General features: G+C 29.3%; 2 protein-coding genes across 2 annotated transcripts in view; both read right to left on the minus strand.

The window, feature by feature from the left end:
* The window catches only part of LOC111619349 (conserved oligomeric Golgi complex subunit 4-like), a 25,260-nt gene extending 17,375 nt beyond the window's left edge, over positions 1–7,885 (minus strand). The window contains exons 1-8 of the mRNA XM_023361059.1: positions 7,829–7,885; positions 7,553–7,731; positions 4,976–5,058; positions 4,452–4,566; positions 2,882–2,983; positions 2,709–2,784; positions 2,289–2,482; positions 2,062–2,218 (exon numbers count right to left, since the gene is read on the minus strand). Of these exons, the coding sequence (XP_023216827.1) occupies positions 2,062–2,218; positions 2,289–2,482; positions 2,709–2,784; positions 2,882–2,983; positions 4,452–4,566; positions 4,976–5,058; positions 7,553–7,624 (799 nt within the window). The 5' untranslated portion in view covers positions 7,625–7,731; positions 7,829–7,885. The remainder of the gene's footprint in view (positions 1–2,061; positions 2,219–2,288; positions 2,483–2,708; positions 2,785–2,881; positions 2,984–4,451; positions 4,567–4,975; positions 5,059–7,552; positions 7,732–7,828) is intronic.
* Positions 7,886–9,854: 1,969 nt separating this feature from the next.
* Positions 9,855–13,281, minus strand: LOC111619336 (protein ABHD11-like). Its single transcript, XM_023361047.1, has 6 exons — positions 13,224–13,281; positions 12,997–13,162; positions 12,297–12,467; positions 11,981–12,163; positions 11,529–11,719; positions 9,855–10,144 (listed from the first exon to the last, which is right to left on the minus strand). Exons 1-6 carry the CDS (start codon positions 13,238–13,240, stop codon positions 10,006–10,008), a joined length of 867 nt encoding a protein of 288 aa, XP_023216815.1. The 5' UTR covers positions 13,241–13,281; the 3' UTR covers positions 9,855–10,005.
* Positions 13,282–14,834: the final 1,553 nt, after the last annotated feature.

A 14,834-nucleotide genomic window follows, 5' to 3' on the forward strand; every position in this document is an offset into this window, starting at 1 on the left:
GATCTGGCAACATTGAAACAAGTTTCAAGAAGGACCACGTATATCGACAGATGGCGAGAAGAGAAAATTTACATACTTAAGTACTAATAGTTCATGAAAATAATAATTTTCGTGAACTATTATTACTTAAGTATGTAAAAATTTATTACATTTCCTGTTGTACGAGGGTTTTACCCAATTCTCAAACCGTGTCAGAGTAAATCCGTGCTATAAAAGTACCGTATTATATGGGGGATGGTACCAATTCTCGAACCGTGTTAGAGCGAATCCGTGCTATAGAAGTGCCGTGTTATACGGGGGATGGTACCAATTCTCGAACCGTGTTAGAGCGAATCCGTGCTATAGAAGTGCCGTGTTATACGGGGGTTACCTGTATATGTAGTCTTGCATTTTTATTAGTCATGTTTTTCCATTTGTGGGGGTTAAAGAATCTGTCCATGTCGATTGCTTTTCTCTTTCCTTCAGGATTTTTTGGAAGTAATTAATAGTATTGTTATTGTAGAGATCCACAACCCCATTAACCTTATTCTGGTTTGGATGCCACTTGGATGATCATTGTTCTGACATCCCTGGAGTTATTCTATCATCAGATCAGTTTCAGGTTCCATTATGAGCTCTAAAATGCTCTTTATTTCTCAGATGTGATTTTCATTACTCTATTAGCAGCTTGACACTTCTTGATATATCTTTCATAGCTAAGATTGTGCCTACTGTAGACCTGTTCAAGCTATACTGCCTAGCAACATCAGACATCTTCATGCCCACTTTCTACCTTGGCTATTATCTCTTACTTGGTTTCTATGGCGAGCACAGTTCTCAACACTCCTCTTTTTAGGCTCTATAATATTATCAGTTTCTTTTTTAAATAAAAAGTTCAGAAAACCACTTACAAAAATTCAGAGAACAGAAATCAACTAGCCCACAAAAAATTATTTAAATGCAAGGCCTGGATGAAATTCAAAATTTGGTATTAAAATGTTAACAAATATCCGATGGGACAGTTAAACTTTCACCTTTCATAAATAAACCCCGATGCAAAACTTAACAAGTGCCCATCCAACAGTCTCACAAATACTATAAAAAATTATTTGTCAGAAAGGTAAACAAAAAGCTGGAATTACAAGGGAAAGTTTCAAAATCCAGAGGAATATTAATACTATCTGATCGGTATCAGGTTGAGTGTCAATGTTGACGTCTCCTGCGCTTCGAAAGGTTTCAAATTGTTACCTGAAGACAAGGGAAAATCAATCGGTATTCATTATTTTCCTTCCCTTCTTTTTATGTTTGTTCAGTAAAGTGTTCGTTGTTCAATCATAAAAATCTTTCGTGAAAGTGTTCGTTATCCAATTTGTTTGCTATCCGAACTGTTTGTTAACCGATCATCCACTGTATATACAAAACAATTAAATTATATAAAAATTAAATTCCTATTTTATTTGAAGAATACTTAGAATACTTCAGAAATAATTTAATAAAATAGTGTTTTTCTTATTTCTGAATTCTTATTAGTTATTTTTAATCCTAATTAAGTATATTTTGATATTATTATAAATTATTTTTTAATCAAATTTATAGTTATAATAAATATAAAATGTATTTCATCCATTTCAAAAAGTTATCATTTAGAAATGATCTTAAAATATTGTTCATCTCATTTAGAACAATACATCTATCTTTTCATTTCCTTCATTATAATATTTCTACATCATCATAATAAGTAAGTTAATTGGCTAAAAATGATAAAGAATGCACACAGAAACCTTAATTTATATGAGATTTTGTGTTCTTAAATATACAATGCATTATTTTAACTTTTAATTAAATTACAATAAATATATAATAATTATTTATAAGAATGTGCTATTTCAAAGTTCATAAAACAAAATTACAAATCATGATCATTTTTATTATAATTTTATATGACTAACTATTGATAATGTGTGTAAAATTTTGAATCATGCATCCCATTTAGAGAAATTTAGAGAGAGAAAATAATGAATAATAATATATTATTTTAATAATTTTTATACGTTTTATTTATTATAAAATTAAATGACATACCATAATAAGTTTCTATAAGAGGCTGATGAATTTCAACAACTCTAGCAATTCCTTCAAATAATAAAGTTATTGTATCAGCATAAATCACATTTGCTCTTTTATTGTTACTTTCAATATTCTGAGCAATTTTTAAATTTTTTTGTGCAGTTTCTGCAATCTATAAAAATAAATAATTATTTATAAAAACTAAAATATTTAGGAGTAAAATTTCATAATTCATATTTTACCTGTGAACATAGATAGGTTGAAAATTTTCTTAAACCTTCATTGTGTTGATTTAATAATGGAAAAATTTTGAAAAACCTTTCCACAGAAGCAATATCTTCATCTCGAACAGCTTCATCAAATTTTCTTAATACTATTGCCTTTAGTTTATTTTCTGCTTCGTGCAATTTTGAGAATGCTTCATCTAAACTACTTCCTAGCAATGAAAAAATAACTATTGAAAACAAAAAGCCCGAATTGTAAAGTTTTTTCATCTAAACATCTAAAATTATCAACTAATAAAATAACTATGTTTATGTGTCATTCATAATAGTACTGTATTTTACTACAGGAATTTTATGGTGACAATAATTATTACTTCCAAAATATACAAATCAATTACAGAGATAAACTTAAATAATTATATCACAGATTTTGGTTACCTTCAATACTATCAGCAGTGGAACGTTTTAATACGCTCTGATCTAAACTAAGAAAGCGACGAATGTGAGCTGCTGCCTAAAATTTAAAATATAAAAATATCACAGTATATTTATATTGAAATTCATATTTATAATTTGTATCTTTATTTAAAATTTCAAAAACATTTGTCTACCTGTTCATAATATTCATTTTGAAGTGCTGTTTGCACACCATCAGTACAAAATTTAAGATCTAAAATATCTTCTACTCTTTGCATGCATTCAGTTACTCTCCCCTAAAAATGAAAAATAATTTTAAATATACAAAAAAGAATTCTTAATTAGTTAAACTATCTTACAGTAGATAGAAACATCTTTCAAACCAGCACAACATTTTTAGTATTTTCAACCTTAAAAGATAATTGTTTTTAACTTTATTGTGTACATCCTGAAGATGCTCTTTTATGGTTGAAAGTATTAGAAATTAAAAATATCTATGCTGGTTTGAAAGGTAGTTCTATCTACTGTAAAAAAATATTGTATGTATATGGAAAATACAGTATGTTAATAGACTTTGCACTGTATTATAACAGATCTCTTGAAGAATGTTTAAAATAATAAAACATTGCTTACATATATGAAAAAATTTAATTTGAAATTAAACTTGTTTTTCACTATTTATTTATTACTCATTTCCTTTCTAATTTTTCCTTCAATTTTAAAATTAAAATGAGATCTACAATTGCTTATTGACACCTTTATATCAATAAGTAATTATAAATTTAAAATGTACTGACACAAATATTGATAATAATGATTTACCAATTAAAAATATAAACTATTAAAGTTAATTTAAATTCATTAATCTTGTACATAATTAGATAAAGCCCTATTTAAAAACTAAAAATTAACAATGATTTAAACAAACCAGTAAATCCAGATTTATTAGAATGATTTTATAGTCTGAAATGTTAGAATTACAAGTACAGAAAAATATTTATTTGCATGTAAGACAATTCAGAATTACTATAAAAACAATGTTGATGTTCGATTATTTTTTAAATTTATGTAAAAAAAACTGTAGACTATTTAGGCTGCAATTTGAAAAAACTGTAGACCTATAAATTTCCAGTGTTGTCCATCTGTCTTTCCTTAATCTTGAGAATGGAGTTAGATAGATAAAAGATGAGACCAGATATGAAAAGCTTAGGGGCAAGAGACCCCAATAAACTATATATGAACTTACGATGCAAACCAGAAGTCATGTTATTTCAATTCAAAAATTTTCTGCTGAAAAGTGTTAGATAGATGACTGATACAACTTTATTGTTAAAAGAAAAGTATGATGTACAGGGGCAAGCCACTACTAATTTGAGGTGGAGAGCATATATTTTAAATTAAATTAATTAAAAATATGATTAAAAATTGCAGCCTGGCATTGCTCATTTTAAAATCTACATTTCATTTATTTTAACATTGATTTTTAGATAGATAATGAATTTTAAAATAAATCCATAAAATTTTATTATTTATACTAATTTTCAAATTACTTATATTAATATTGTGCATNTACAATTGCTTATTGACACCTTTATATCAATAAGTAATTATAACATTTTAGTTGAAACAATTGCTAGTATGTAATAACACAGCATTTTCCAGAGCAAAAAATTCTCAGTCCAGCAAAATGCAATTTGGGTTGGATTTTACATTTGAGAAACTTCCTTTTATATATTATTATTTTTATTAAATAATAATACTTGCTTTTGTAAGATCCAACTTCTTGACTTTACTGCTTATATTTTCAGCCAATGATGAAGTAAATGATATTAAATTGGTTAATTGTTCCGAATCAGAATATACCAGCTGTAAATTTGGCCTGTAAGAAATGAATGTAAAGTAATACATGTATTTGTATAAAATTCTTTTCTATACTTAACAGTTTGGATATATATCACATAAGTTAAAATTTTTATTTATATTTTTACTTGTAATCTAATGATTTTTTATATATTATCATGTGCTTTTCTTTAAACTATTTTGGATAGAATTGCTTAAAATTAGATTTAATTCTTTAAAAATACATATATTATTTAAGAAATTCGACTTAATGGCTATAAAAATAGCCAAAAATATTAATTAAATTTCATAAGGAATTAAAGGTGTATTGACATTATTTAATTATTCCTATTTATAAATATTTTATATTCTATTTTTTTATATAATTGTAAATTTAATGTATTATATTGAAAAGTCAAGTTAATCAAACTCAAACAATTAAATCTTACAGCATTTTTTGAAGATACATAATCTTTCCTTCGACATGAACATGTCTGTCTAAAAGATTTTCTAGTTCCTTGTTTATAATTTCCTAAAAATAAATCATTATTATATTAATTTACTTATTGAAATTTAATTGAAAAATAAAAATAAAATTTTAATTAACAAGTACAAATTACAAAAATTAAAAAGGGTTTTAATAAACAAATAAATATAATTTTCAAAAACCAAGATGCTGTAGAATTTAAATAATGCATGTGTTAAATAATCTATACTAATATAATAAAGAGGTAATGTTTGTATGTTAGTTTGTATGCAGCAGGTAATCTCCAAAACTACTCATCCGATTTCAAAAATTCTTTCACCAATATTTAGAATGGAACCTCAGGGTGGACATAGGCTGTCGAATACATGTCGAAATTACCCCATTGGGGGGAGAGGGACAGGATTAAGGCTTACCTTGAAAAGCTTGGCTTCTATTATAAAATTTTAGATGCGGGTTTTTGCGTTTTTGATTGCGTTTTAATAGAGTACGTCAACAGAATGTACAGTAAGAAGGGATTTTTCGATATTCCCCCGTGGGGGAGAGGGACAGGATTAAGGCTTACTATGAAAAACTTGGCTTCTATTATACTATTTTAGATGCGGGGTTTTTGCGTTTTTGATTGTGTTTTAATAGGGTACGTCAAGAGAATGTACACTAAGAAGAAATTTTTCGAAAAATTTTCTCCCAGGGGGGAAGTGTTATACATTTATAATAGATACATTTTGAGCCACAACAAGGCGTGGCGGGGTCTGCTAGTAATTCATATAACATCTAACATTTTATTTTCTTTAAAACATTATACTATTGTGATTTAGAGTTATTTATAATTATTAAATATTATAATATTCTTCTATATTTGATCAAACTGGAAATTATTATTGTGGGATAATAATGGTTTAAATGTTTCATTATTTATTATATAAAATAATGTAATCTTCAATTTTTAAAAATAATATTTTCATTAAAAACTAAACAGAAGTTATAACATATATCAATCAATAGAGATTGATTATACTAATACAACAGATTAATTAATTAAACCACTCAAAGAAATTACAACTTTAATTCTCTATACAGTTAGATACATATTATTTCTAGTAAATTTTTTAAAAAATAGTATGCATTTAACTCTTTTAAATTTAAAAGTTCAATTTTATTTGAATTTAATTACCCATTTCATTCTTAATAAAATTCATTTATTACAATATACAAAAGAAATGTGCAACATAAAATTTAATGCAAATGTGATCCAATTAGAATACTATTAACTGACTTATCTAATTTGTTTATATTACTATTACTTAGCCTATGGTAAAATTGGTTTTGTTATAAGTTATTTTACTTAGCATTGCAGTTTTTGAAAACCTATTAAACACATTAGGTGGGAACTTGCTGTAATTATTTTAAAAATCATAAATATCAAGTAAAAATTTTACTTTTAAACCCTGTCATTGATAACTTTTTCATATCTCTGGCAATTATGGTTCATTCATAGTAGATAATATCAATAAACATTATTGGAAAATTATGAATAACTTTAAATAATATAGCACTTAATATCAAAATAAATTATAAATAGATCAAAACCTGTCTAATGATACTAATGTTGATTATGAAACACAATAGTTAATTATTGTTGATAGACAGGATTTCATTATTTATTTATTTATTATGAATAATTTGAAAATTTGATCCCAATTAATGCTTATTAGCAAAATTTCCATTTCATATATATATTAGCAACATTTTATTAAGACAGATAATTTATCATAGAATATGCATAGCCATTTTCTACAGGGGAAAAAAACTGTTTCTGTTGTATACAGCCACAGCTGTTTTACATACATCTGCCAAAGAGACAAGCTGTAATAATATGCCCTATAAAATATATGGAATCATTTATAGAAATACTAAATGCTAGATTTAAGTTGTTCAGTTGATCAACTTCTATTTTTGCTTTTGTATTCTATTAATATTCAGAGAGATTTCTAAGAAATTCATATATAATGGCACTCACCAGTGGCCAAGTGTATAAAATGGTAAGATGTAAATTCTGAATGAGGGATTTACCACCCACCAGAGTTATAGACTCCTGTAAAAGGGACTGTATTTTGCAAAGGGTCACACGTAGAAGTATAGTTCCTTGACTTTTTTGCTCCTACAGGTATGGCCTACAGCTCTGATAAGGTACCAACAGTCTCATTGTACCGATAAGGTAAGATAACTGAACACTAGTTGTGGGTTCACACCTGAACGACACTAACCAGAAAGCCTGGCTTTCTTCACGTATATAACATCTAGTTTAGATAGGTGTTAGATAAGTGAAGAAGTAGGGTTAGTTTCTCATATTAATGGGATAAGGTATATCCAATTGGCAGATTGCCTTATCCCATTAATCCAATCACATATTATTTTGTTATATGCATCTTTATTTTGTTATATGCATCTTAATCTCATTAAACTAAGATATTTATATAGAAAATTACCAATATATTATTAAAATCATAATCGTATAATCAAACAAATAGTCTAGACCTACCTCTTTCTCGCATAATTCTCGATAATGACTTTCAAGTTCTCCATATGTTGAAATTTCTGGATGCAGTGACATTTTACAAATAAATTATACACTTGGTATTTTATCACAACTAATAAATATCAAAAACAATACTTCAAGACATTTCTTTACACTTGCAAACTGTACAGATGTGCTTTAACCTGATACACATGTAAATAATTGGTTTATATTAATATATTTCAATATGTAATATTATATTTATTTAAAATATTTTTTTAAAAACATACTCCAGCATACCTTGTTTACATTCATCTCTAATGATAAAGTGTTGCCAACTGGAGTACTCATTAAAATTATTTTATTCAAATTATTATTATTACAGTATTATTATTATTTACAAAAAATAATTAAGAATTGTAAGATGAAATATCTTTATAAATTACTGTGGACCTAAAATTGTATNTGAAGAAAACATTACGTTCGCCACTTCTCACCACCACGGGGCGCAATAGTCTGTGTAACTGAAGCCCAACGAATACGACTACGACTACGACTACGTGGAGTTGTACGTGTTTTCTCCACGTCTGTAACGCCCGAATAGGGGCCAGTTACCTTAAAAACACCTTCCGTAAAGCATTCCCTGTAGGCAGGTCGCTCAAGTGTTGTGTCGTCGTAATTTTACAAAACAAACATATCCGTGTCGTTTAATTTAAAAATTATTTTCTATGGTTATCCTAACATTACCCATAGAAAACAACTGCAATAGTAACATTCAACGTAAACAAGTAAATATTAAGGTACTTTAACACTTGAAGGATCGGTCATGAATTCTCGACATACTTTATTTAAATTAACATAGGAAATGACGGGCCAAGGAGGCAGTCGTTGCCAGTTCCTCTAGGAGAAAAAGTCGCCGCCCATTCCTTACCCGACTCAACAAGTCTCCACCCGGTCCTATAACGGAATTCGTCGCCAGTTCTTCGACCGATACCGTTAACTCTGTGCCTCCGAAACGGATATACGATCGACTCTGATCCCGAACATTATCCAGAACTGTTCTAACGTGCAACCTCCTCGTTTATTAAACCTTCCTAAGGGACAAACCGAATCCTCTCCTGCATCAGGTATACAAACGAATCCTTCAAACTACACAAGTACTTATCGCCACGCGAATCTCATGTAAACTCTTTCTCTCTACCACTTATGTATATCCCTTAAATTTAATATCTTATTAAATTGTAATATGTTTTTCTTTGAAATTAAATCGTTATTAGTCCGAAATGTCACCATTCCAGATTTGGTAGCATTTGAACTGTTAAATACCTTTTCAGAGTGTGATGAACAGAGATAGTTTAATTGAAGCGGAGCGTTAGCAAAGCCTTTTCTATGTGGCATACAGAATTGTCATTCTCAAAATTCGATCGCTCGATTTTGATTAAACTTTGCCATTACGATGGGGGAATCCAAAAATGAATAAAAATAGAATTCGAGATATAGTGTGATGAAAATGACAATGTTCACGCTTTCCAATGCGATTCAGAGCGCCTAACAGAATTTAGGGAACAAAAATAAAAAGAAAATCAAAAATTAACATCGCGCGCGCCTAGCAAAAAATGGGCGCCATAAACGAACAAAACACAATAACAAAGCAACAGAGGCCAAGTAAAACAACAGAGCAACAGAGGTAAAGATCAATTGTCCGTGCCTGACAAGTGTGAGAATCGCCTGTTCGTGGCCGACAAGAGTAATGATTACCTTTTCGTGTGGCTAGCAACCGTTTTCTTCTGAAAAAAGGATCATTTCTTAAATTTGATGGTGATTATTAAAGGCTAATTTTTTGTAAAACATCTAGTCTATTTTTCCGGTCAGCCTTGTTGTGATAAGACCTCCAAATTCTTAAAACTCCATCTGTTAGGTTATGTATTAACCTATTTATTTCCTTATTTTTCTTCCATGAAAAATGTTCCACTTTGATAAGTAGAAGCTTCTGTTAATAGACATTTTACATTTCACGTAAAAATTTAATTTTGTGTATTTGTTGATATTATTAAGACGTGAGTATCCGAAAAATCCGAGTCGTCATAAAATATACTTGCTGAAATAATAATACAGTTAAATATGATCTTAATTAGATGTGACATTTATTCTGGATATTATTTTGAAGTTTTTAGTTAAGAAGCAAGTATATGCTTCTTAATTAAAATAGTGTTTTCTTCTTTGGAAAAAGTAACGATCATGGAGTAATCAATATTAACAATCACTTCAACAACCGATTTAAAAAAGAAAAGGTGAGAACAGTCAAATTTTTACAAAAATCAGCGTATTTGTTAATGATACAAAAATCAAAGTAACTTCTAAGTTATCAGAAGAATTAGAGAGGTTGCGGCCGAAGTTTTCATCTGTAAAACGTGAACGTCGAATTTCGTGCAGAAATCAATAACATAAATCATCGCAGTGAAGTTTTCAGCCTGATGTTAGTTATTTGATATTTGTTCATATATTATTTTGCTTAGTTCATCCGGATTTTCCATGTGAATCCAATTACTGCAACTCTCCACGCACTTGAAATCTACATTCGGAAAACATTTCCTCAAATTTTCATAATCGTTTGTCCTGAAAATAATAATATAAATAATTAGACATCTTTCGTAATTAAGATAAAAATTATTTAGAACATATTCTGTTTGACCAATACATATTGATGAATCGAACAAATTAATAACAGGTGAACATCTCTTTCACATGTCAATTAACACTTCTTATCGGTATGTGAAAACACATTTTCACATACCGATAAGAATAATTTTCACATACTTCTTATCGGTATGTGAAAATGTGTTTTCACATACCAAACACTTTCTTAACCTATACATAAAAACCTCAAATATAATAGAAATGAATATGAAATTCATTTTTATAAGATAAACTGATATTTTTCTCCTTCACAAACAAAAACAAACTCCACAATTAAAATTGCAAAATAGTGAATAAAAATATTTGATTTTATATAACTTCGAGTAAGTCCTTTATAAATACTGTATATTTTAAGAGTTTTACATATCGGTATTTAGATGGCCAACGCTACTACAGATGTGTGTTTTGCGAAGCTTGGAATTCGTGAAAAAAAGGAAACTCTATTCAACTATAACTGCAACAGAATAAACTTTAATGTTTCAAGTTAGTCGTACAGGAAACTCAGCAAGAGGTTGGTTGCTCTAATGAAGTGAACAAAATTGGCAATCTGGACGACGGGTTCTGTCAAGGCTTCCTCCACCGTATCTTTTGATAGGAAATAGTGTAGGCCTAGATATATAATTTATTATATTTTATTTTACCGATTCTACATTACCAAAGAAGATTGATTCCTCTATGTGATCTTGTCTTACTGTTGTGTGCAAAAAATGCCCACCAACTGCCGAGAATGTTCAGTGGAAGCAAACCAATGAACATTGATAGTTGGTACCGAGTTCGGCCAACGGGCTAGCCGCGTGGAATTTGCTGCATTTTCTACACGTGCCTAGCATAAATAATGGTAATTTCCCCCAAAAAAAGTTCTCCCGCGAGGCATCTTCCCCTTAGCGGATCGCCTATGTGTTGCGTCGTTTATCGCAAACCCAATAAACGTGTGTTTTTTTTTTTTTTAACTCTTTCCGCCCTGTGGGTACTAAGAGGGCCTCTTTTTGCAAACCCATTATGGGTTCGGCCAGGCCCACAATGGGACCGCCGAGTGGTGACGGACGGGGACCGACATATCCAAACGGACCACCCCCGAAAAATTTCTGGGGATTTTTCGGGGGGACTCGTTCGGATTCGAACCTGGGTTCCCCAGAGCGGTAGGCTGCCATTTTGACCGTTCGGCCATCCGGCCGCAATAAACGTGTAGTGTGCGAAGGAGAAATTGAGAAATTTTAAGTGAATTATTATATTTTATTATATTTTATAATTCAATATGACGTCTCGTATTATGTTAGAAAAATATGCTGGAATGAGTACTTACCCGATTAATTCCGAAGATGATGTATGAATCATCAAAGTTTTTCCGTGATACACGCCTTGTAAAGGATATATATTTTCAAAAATTTTATGAAGAACTATAGCCATTTCCACAGCCATTACATTAACCTTCCAGTTTATGCCAAAGGTATCTTCGCGTAGATTTGATGCAATTATTTCATAAAGCGCGGGTATCTACAATGTAAATAACGTAAAACTTTGATACAATAAAGAATTAACGTAAATAATAATAATATACATGTTTTAATAAGCATAGGCATTGGCATGAGATAGCCAGACCATGGATAGGATTATTAAGTTAAAGAAAATGTATGTTGGCGTATGATAAATGTTTGTCCGGAAACAATGACCAACTTCCGCCCAGAGGCTCTTACGATTCGATGGCTCAGCATTTACTTTGATTCATCAAGATTGGTATATATGAGTAGTGCTTACCTTTATTTTATCCCGGAAGTACTCTTCTAATATAGATTTTGCTTTACTAAAAGAATTATTTTTGCGAATAAATGCTATGGCTCGATTCATATGGAACAAAATGTGGAGGACTCTATTTGCTTCGTTTTCTGCACATCTCAATGGAGATGCTTCGATTAAAATCAGTTTCTTAATCAGCTGTGGCTAAATATATTAAAATATTCTTTAATGAAACGTACTTCAATTGATATTTAATGGTACACATCAATTCGTATTTATGTATACAACTAAAGATACGATATGCAAGATAAGATAAGATATACAACACATCTTGTACCTTGTTGAAAGCCAAATCCATAGCTGCGGTTCCTCCAAAACTATGAGCTATTAAGATCACTGGTTCTCCAATATTTTGCAAAAAGTTGTTCAAATCTTTGATATTTTCTTCGTGATTAAGCATGGATGATGTCGGACTATCTCCATGATTACGCATATCTACAGCGTAAATCTACATAAAATGATTTAAATTAAAATCTTATTTAGTTATGAACTGTTTATTAAATATAGAAAAAACTTAAACGAGACAAAGACAGGAAGATTATTGTCATAAAGCAAAGATTGGTATAACGGAATCACATCGTACAACATGAAACTATCTTCAGATTCTTTGATGAGAGACGTATAAGACGACTCATCATTTGAAGGATAATACAAAGGTGCATTTTGTATTCTGTGAATATTTTTGATAATTTTCCTTTCTTATAACGAATAAGAAAGGAAAATGATAAAAAATATAAAAATATGATTCTATTTATTGGATAGCTATTATTAGTTTATTTATATGAATAAAGAAAAGTATATATAAAATTATTTTAAATAATAGGATGTTTGAAACCAACGACTGTGTTCATTCTGTACAAAGCAAGTACGAAAATTAATAGATAGAATATCCGAATTTAATTTCCAAACACAAAATATTTACTCTAAAATTAAACTATTTTAAAAACAGCATAAAAATTTTTTTAAAAATGGTGTACCTTTGTACATAAATCATTGGCTAAAGAGGAAGCAATTCTTTTCCAGTTGTTTTTATTATCGAATAAACCGTGATAAATCACTACAGGAGCAGAACGAAATGATCCATTTACCTCGCGGTATACATCGTAAGCCAAATTTTCCAATTTGTCACTACAAAGCAAATTTCTACAAATATGTAAATAAGTTTTTAATAATTCAATTCGGGGGAAAAAAAGAAAAGTTTTACCTTATAAGTTTATCCATTTCTAAAGTCAAATCTGTACAAAATACGCATAAAAATTCTAATGCTGTTGACGTTTTAAAATACAGTAATTACAATACAGACGTAATTATGAGATTAGGAAAGATGAATTTTGCAACTTACTTTCCTTTAGTCACACCTAATTTAAAATTTTTTCCCCCTAAATGTCAATAGCACATCAATCAACCCTCAAATTCGCCATCTTGAAATTCATTTGTAAAGTAAATACGAAGTACAATACATCCTCTGTTTTATAAAGTGCCTTCTTATATATCATTGATAGAATCTTCTTCGATTCTCACTTTTCATAATTTGTATGTACGGTATGCTCAACCGCATAGAAATGAAATGAAAGCATTTATACTGTTTAAAAATTTATATTTCTACAATTTAATCAAATTTATATTGTTGTTTCATTAACATTTATACAGTTTTCTATTCTGTGAAATGAAACAATAAAAAAGGGGGGAATTTTCTTTCAAATTTATTTAATAAAATAATTTTCACTTCCCAGACTGTTTTATATAAGAAAGTGAAATATGGCGATCGATAATTAAATAAAAAAATGAAGTTATTTCTGTATTTATGGGGGACGATTTTGTTCATCCTCTTTGAAGCTGAATAATAATTTCTGTCTTTTGTTGAAAATTTCTAAAATTTTGTAGAGAAGTTTTTGTATATTAGGGAGATTGTTTGTTTGTTTAGTTATGGCAACGCAACACTTGGGCGATCTGCCTAGGCAGAGTTGGTAGATTAACTGGTCTTTCGACTTCCTATCTTCGCTAGTTGTAAAATCAACTAGAGACAAATGTTACCACTAGGGGCACTGCAATCACTACAAGAGCGCTAGATCGAACCGCTGTGAGGACGAATGTTTTTTTTTTTTTTTTATTGAAAGATATATAACCTTCGAGTTCGATTTCATAATTTTTAATATGAATTTTATCGTAAGAATGAAAAAGCTTTTATTTAAACCCAAAACCTTTTATTAAGTGTCATTTATTTATCCATAAAACCAGGTTTATGGATAAAATAAATGACAATAAAACATTAAACATCTTCCATCGCTGAAAAATGTTTATTTAATAAAACACTAATATCTCAGCCTCATGGAATAAACCATCCTCGGGTGTAAATGAGTTCGAACGTATTTTATTAAATAAACATTTCTCAGCGATGGAAGGTGTTTAAAGTTTTATTAAGTGTTTTAAAACCGCTGAGTTTGATATTTAGTTAAATAAATGACAAGGAACAAAACTGACAATAATATACTGTAATTATTAAATTGTGCTATTATGTTAATTTATTATACGTAAAAAATTTATTATACATAATAATAATAATTATTATTATGTATAATAAATTTTTATACAGTATTGTATAATAAATTTATTATACATTACATAATAATAATAATAATAATTATTATTATTATTTTTATTAATACAGTAATACCCCGAACTTACGCGATAGGTGGGACCGAGTGGTAACCGCGTAAGTCGAATTCGCGTAAGTCGGGGTATAATTTCGCATATAAATACATACAAATAATTTTTAATTGGGGCCGGAGACTAAAGAAAACAATAATTTAGAAAA

Source organism: Centruroides sculpturatus, unplaced genomic scaffold (genome assembly GCF_000671375.1).
Source record: "Centruroides sculpturatus isolate CEXI.00-Female unplaced genomic scaffold, Cexi_2.0 scaffold174, whole genome shotgun sequence".
In the NCBI taxonomy this organism is placed as follows: Eukaryota; Metazoa; Arthropoda; class Arachnida; order Scorpiones; family Buthidae; genus Centruroides; species Centruroides sculpturatus.

Bases quoted from the DNA above. Each gene is read 5' to 3' on its own strand.
- LOC111619336 (XM_023361047.1), bottom strand. The intron at 12,164-12,296 runs GTACAAGATGTG...TAATATATTTAG, and splicing joins TGGATTTGGCTTTCAACAAG to CCACAGCTGATTAAGAAACT. The intron at 11,720-11,980 runs GTAAGCACTACT...TTTACATTGTAG, and splicing joins ACTTCCGGGATAAAATAAAG to ATACCCGCGCTTTATGAAAT.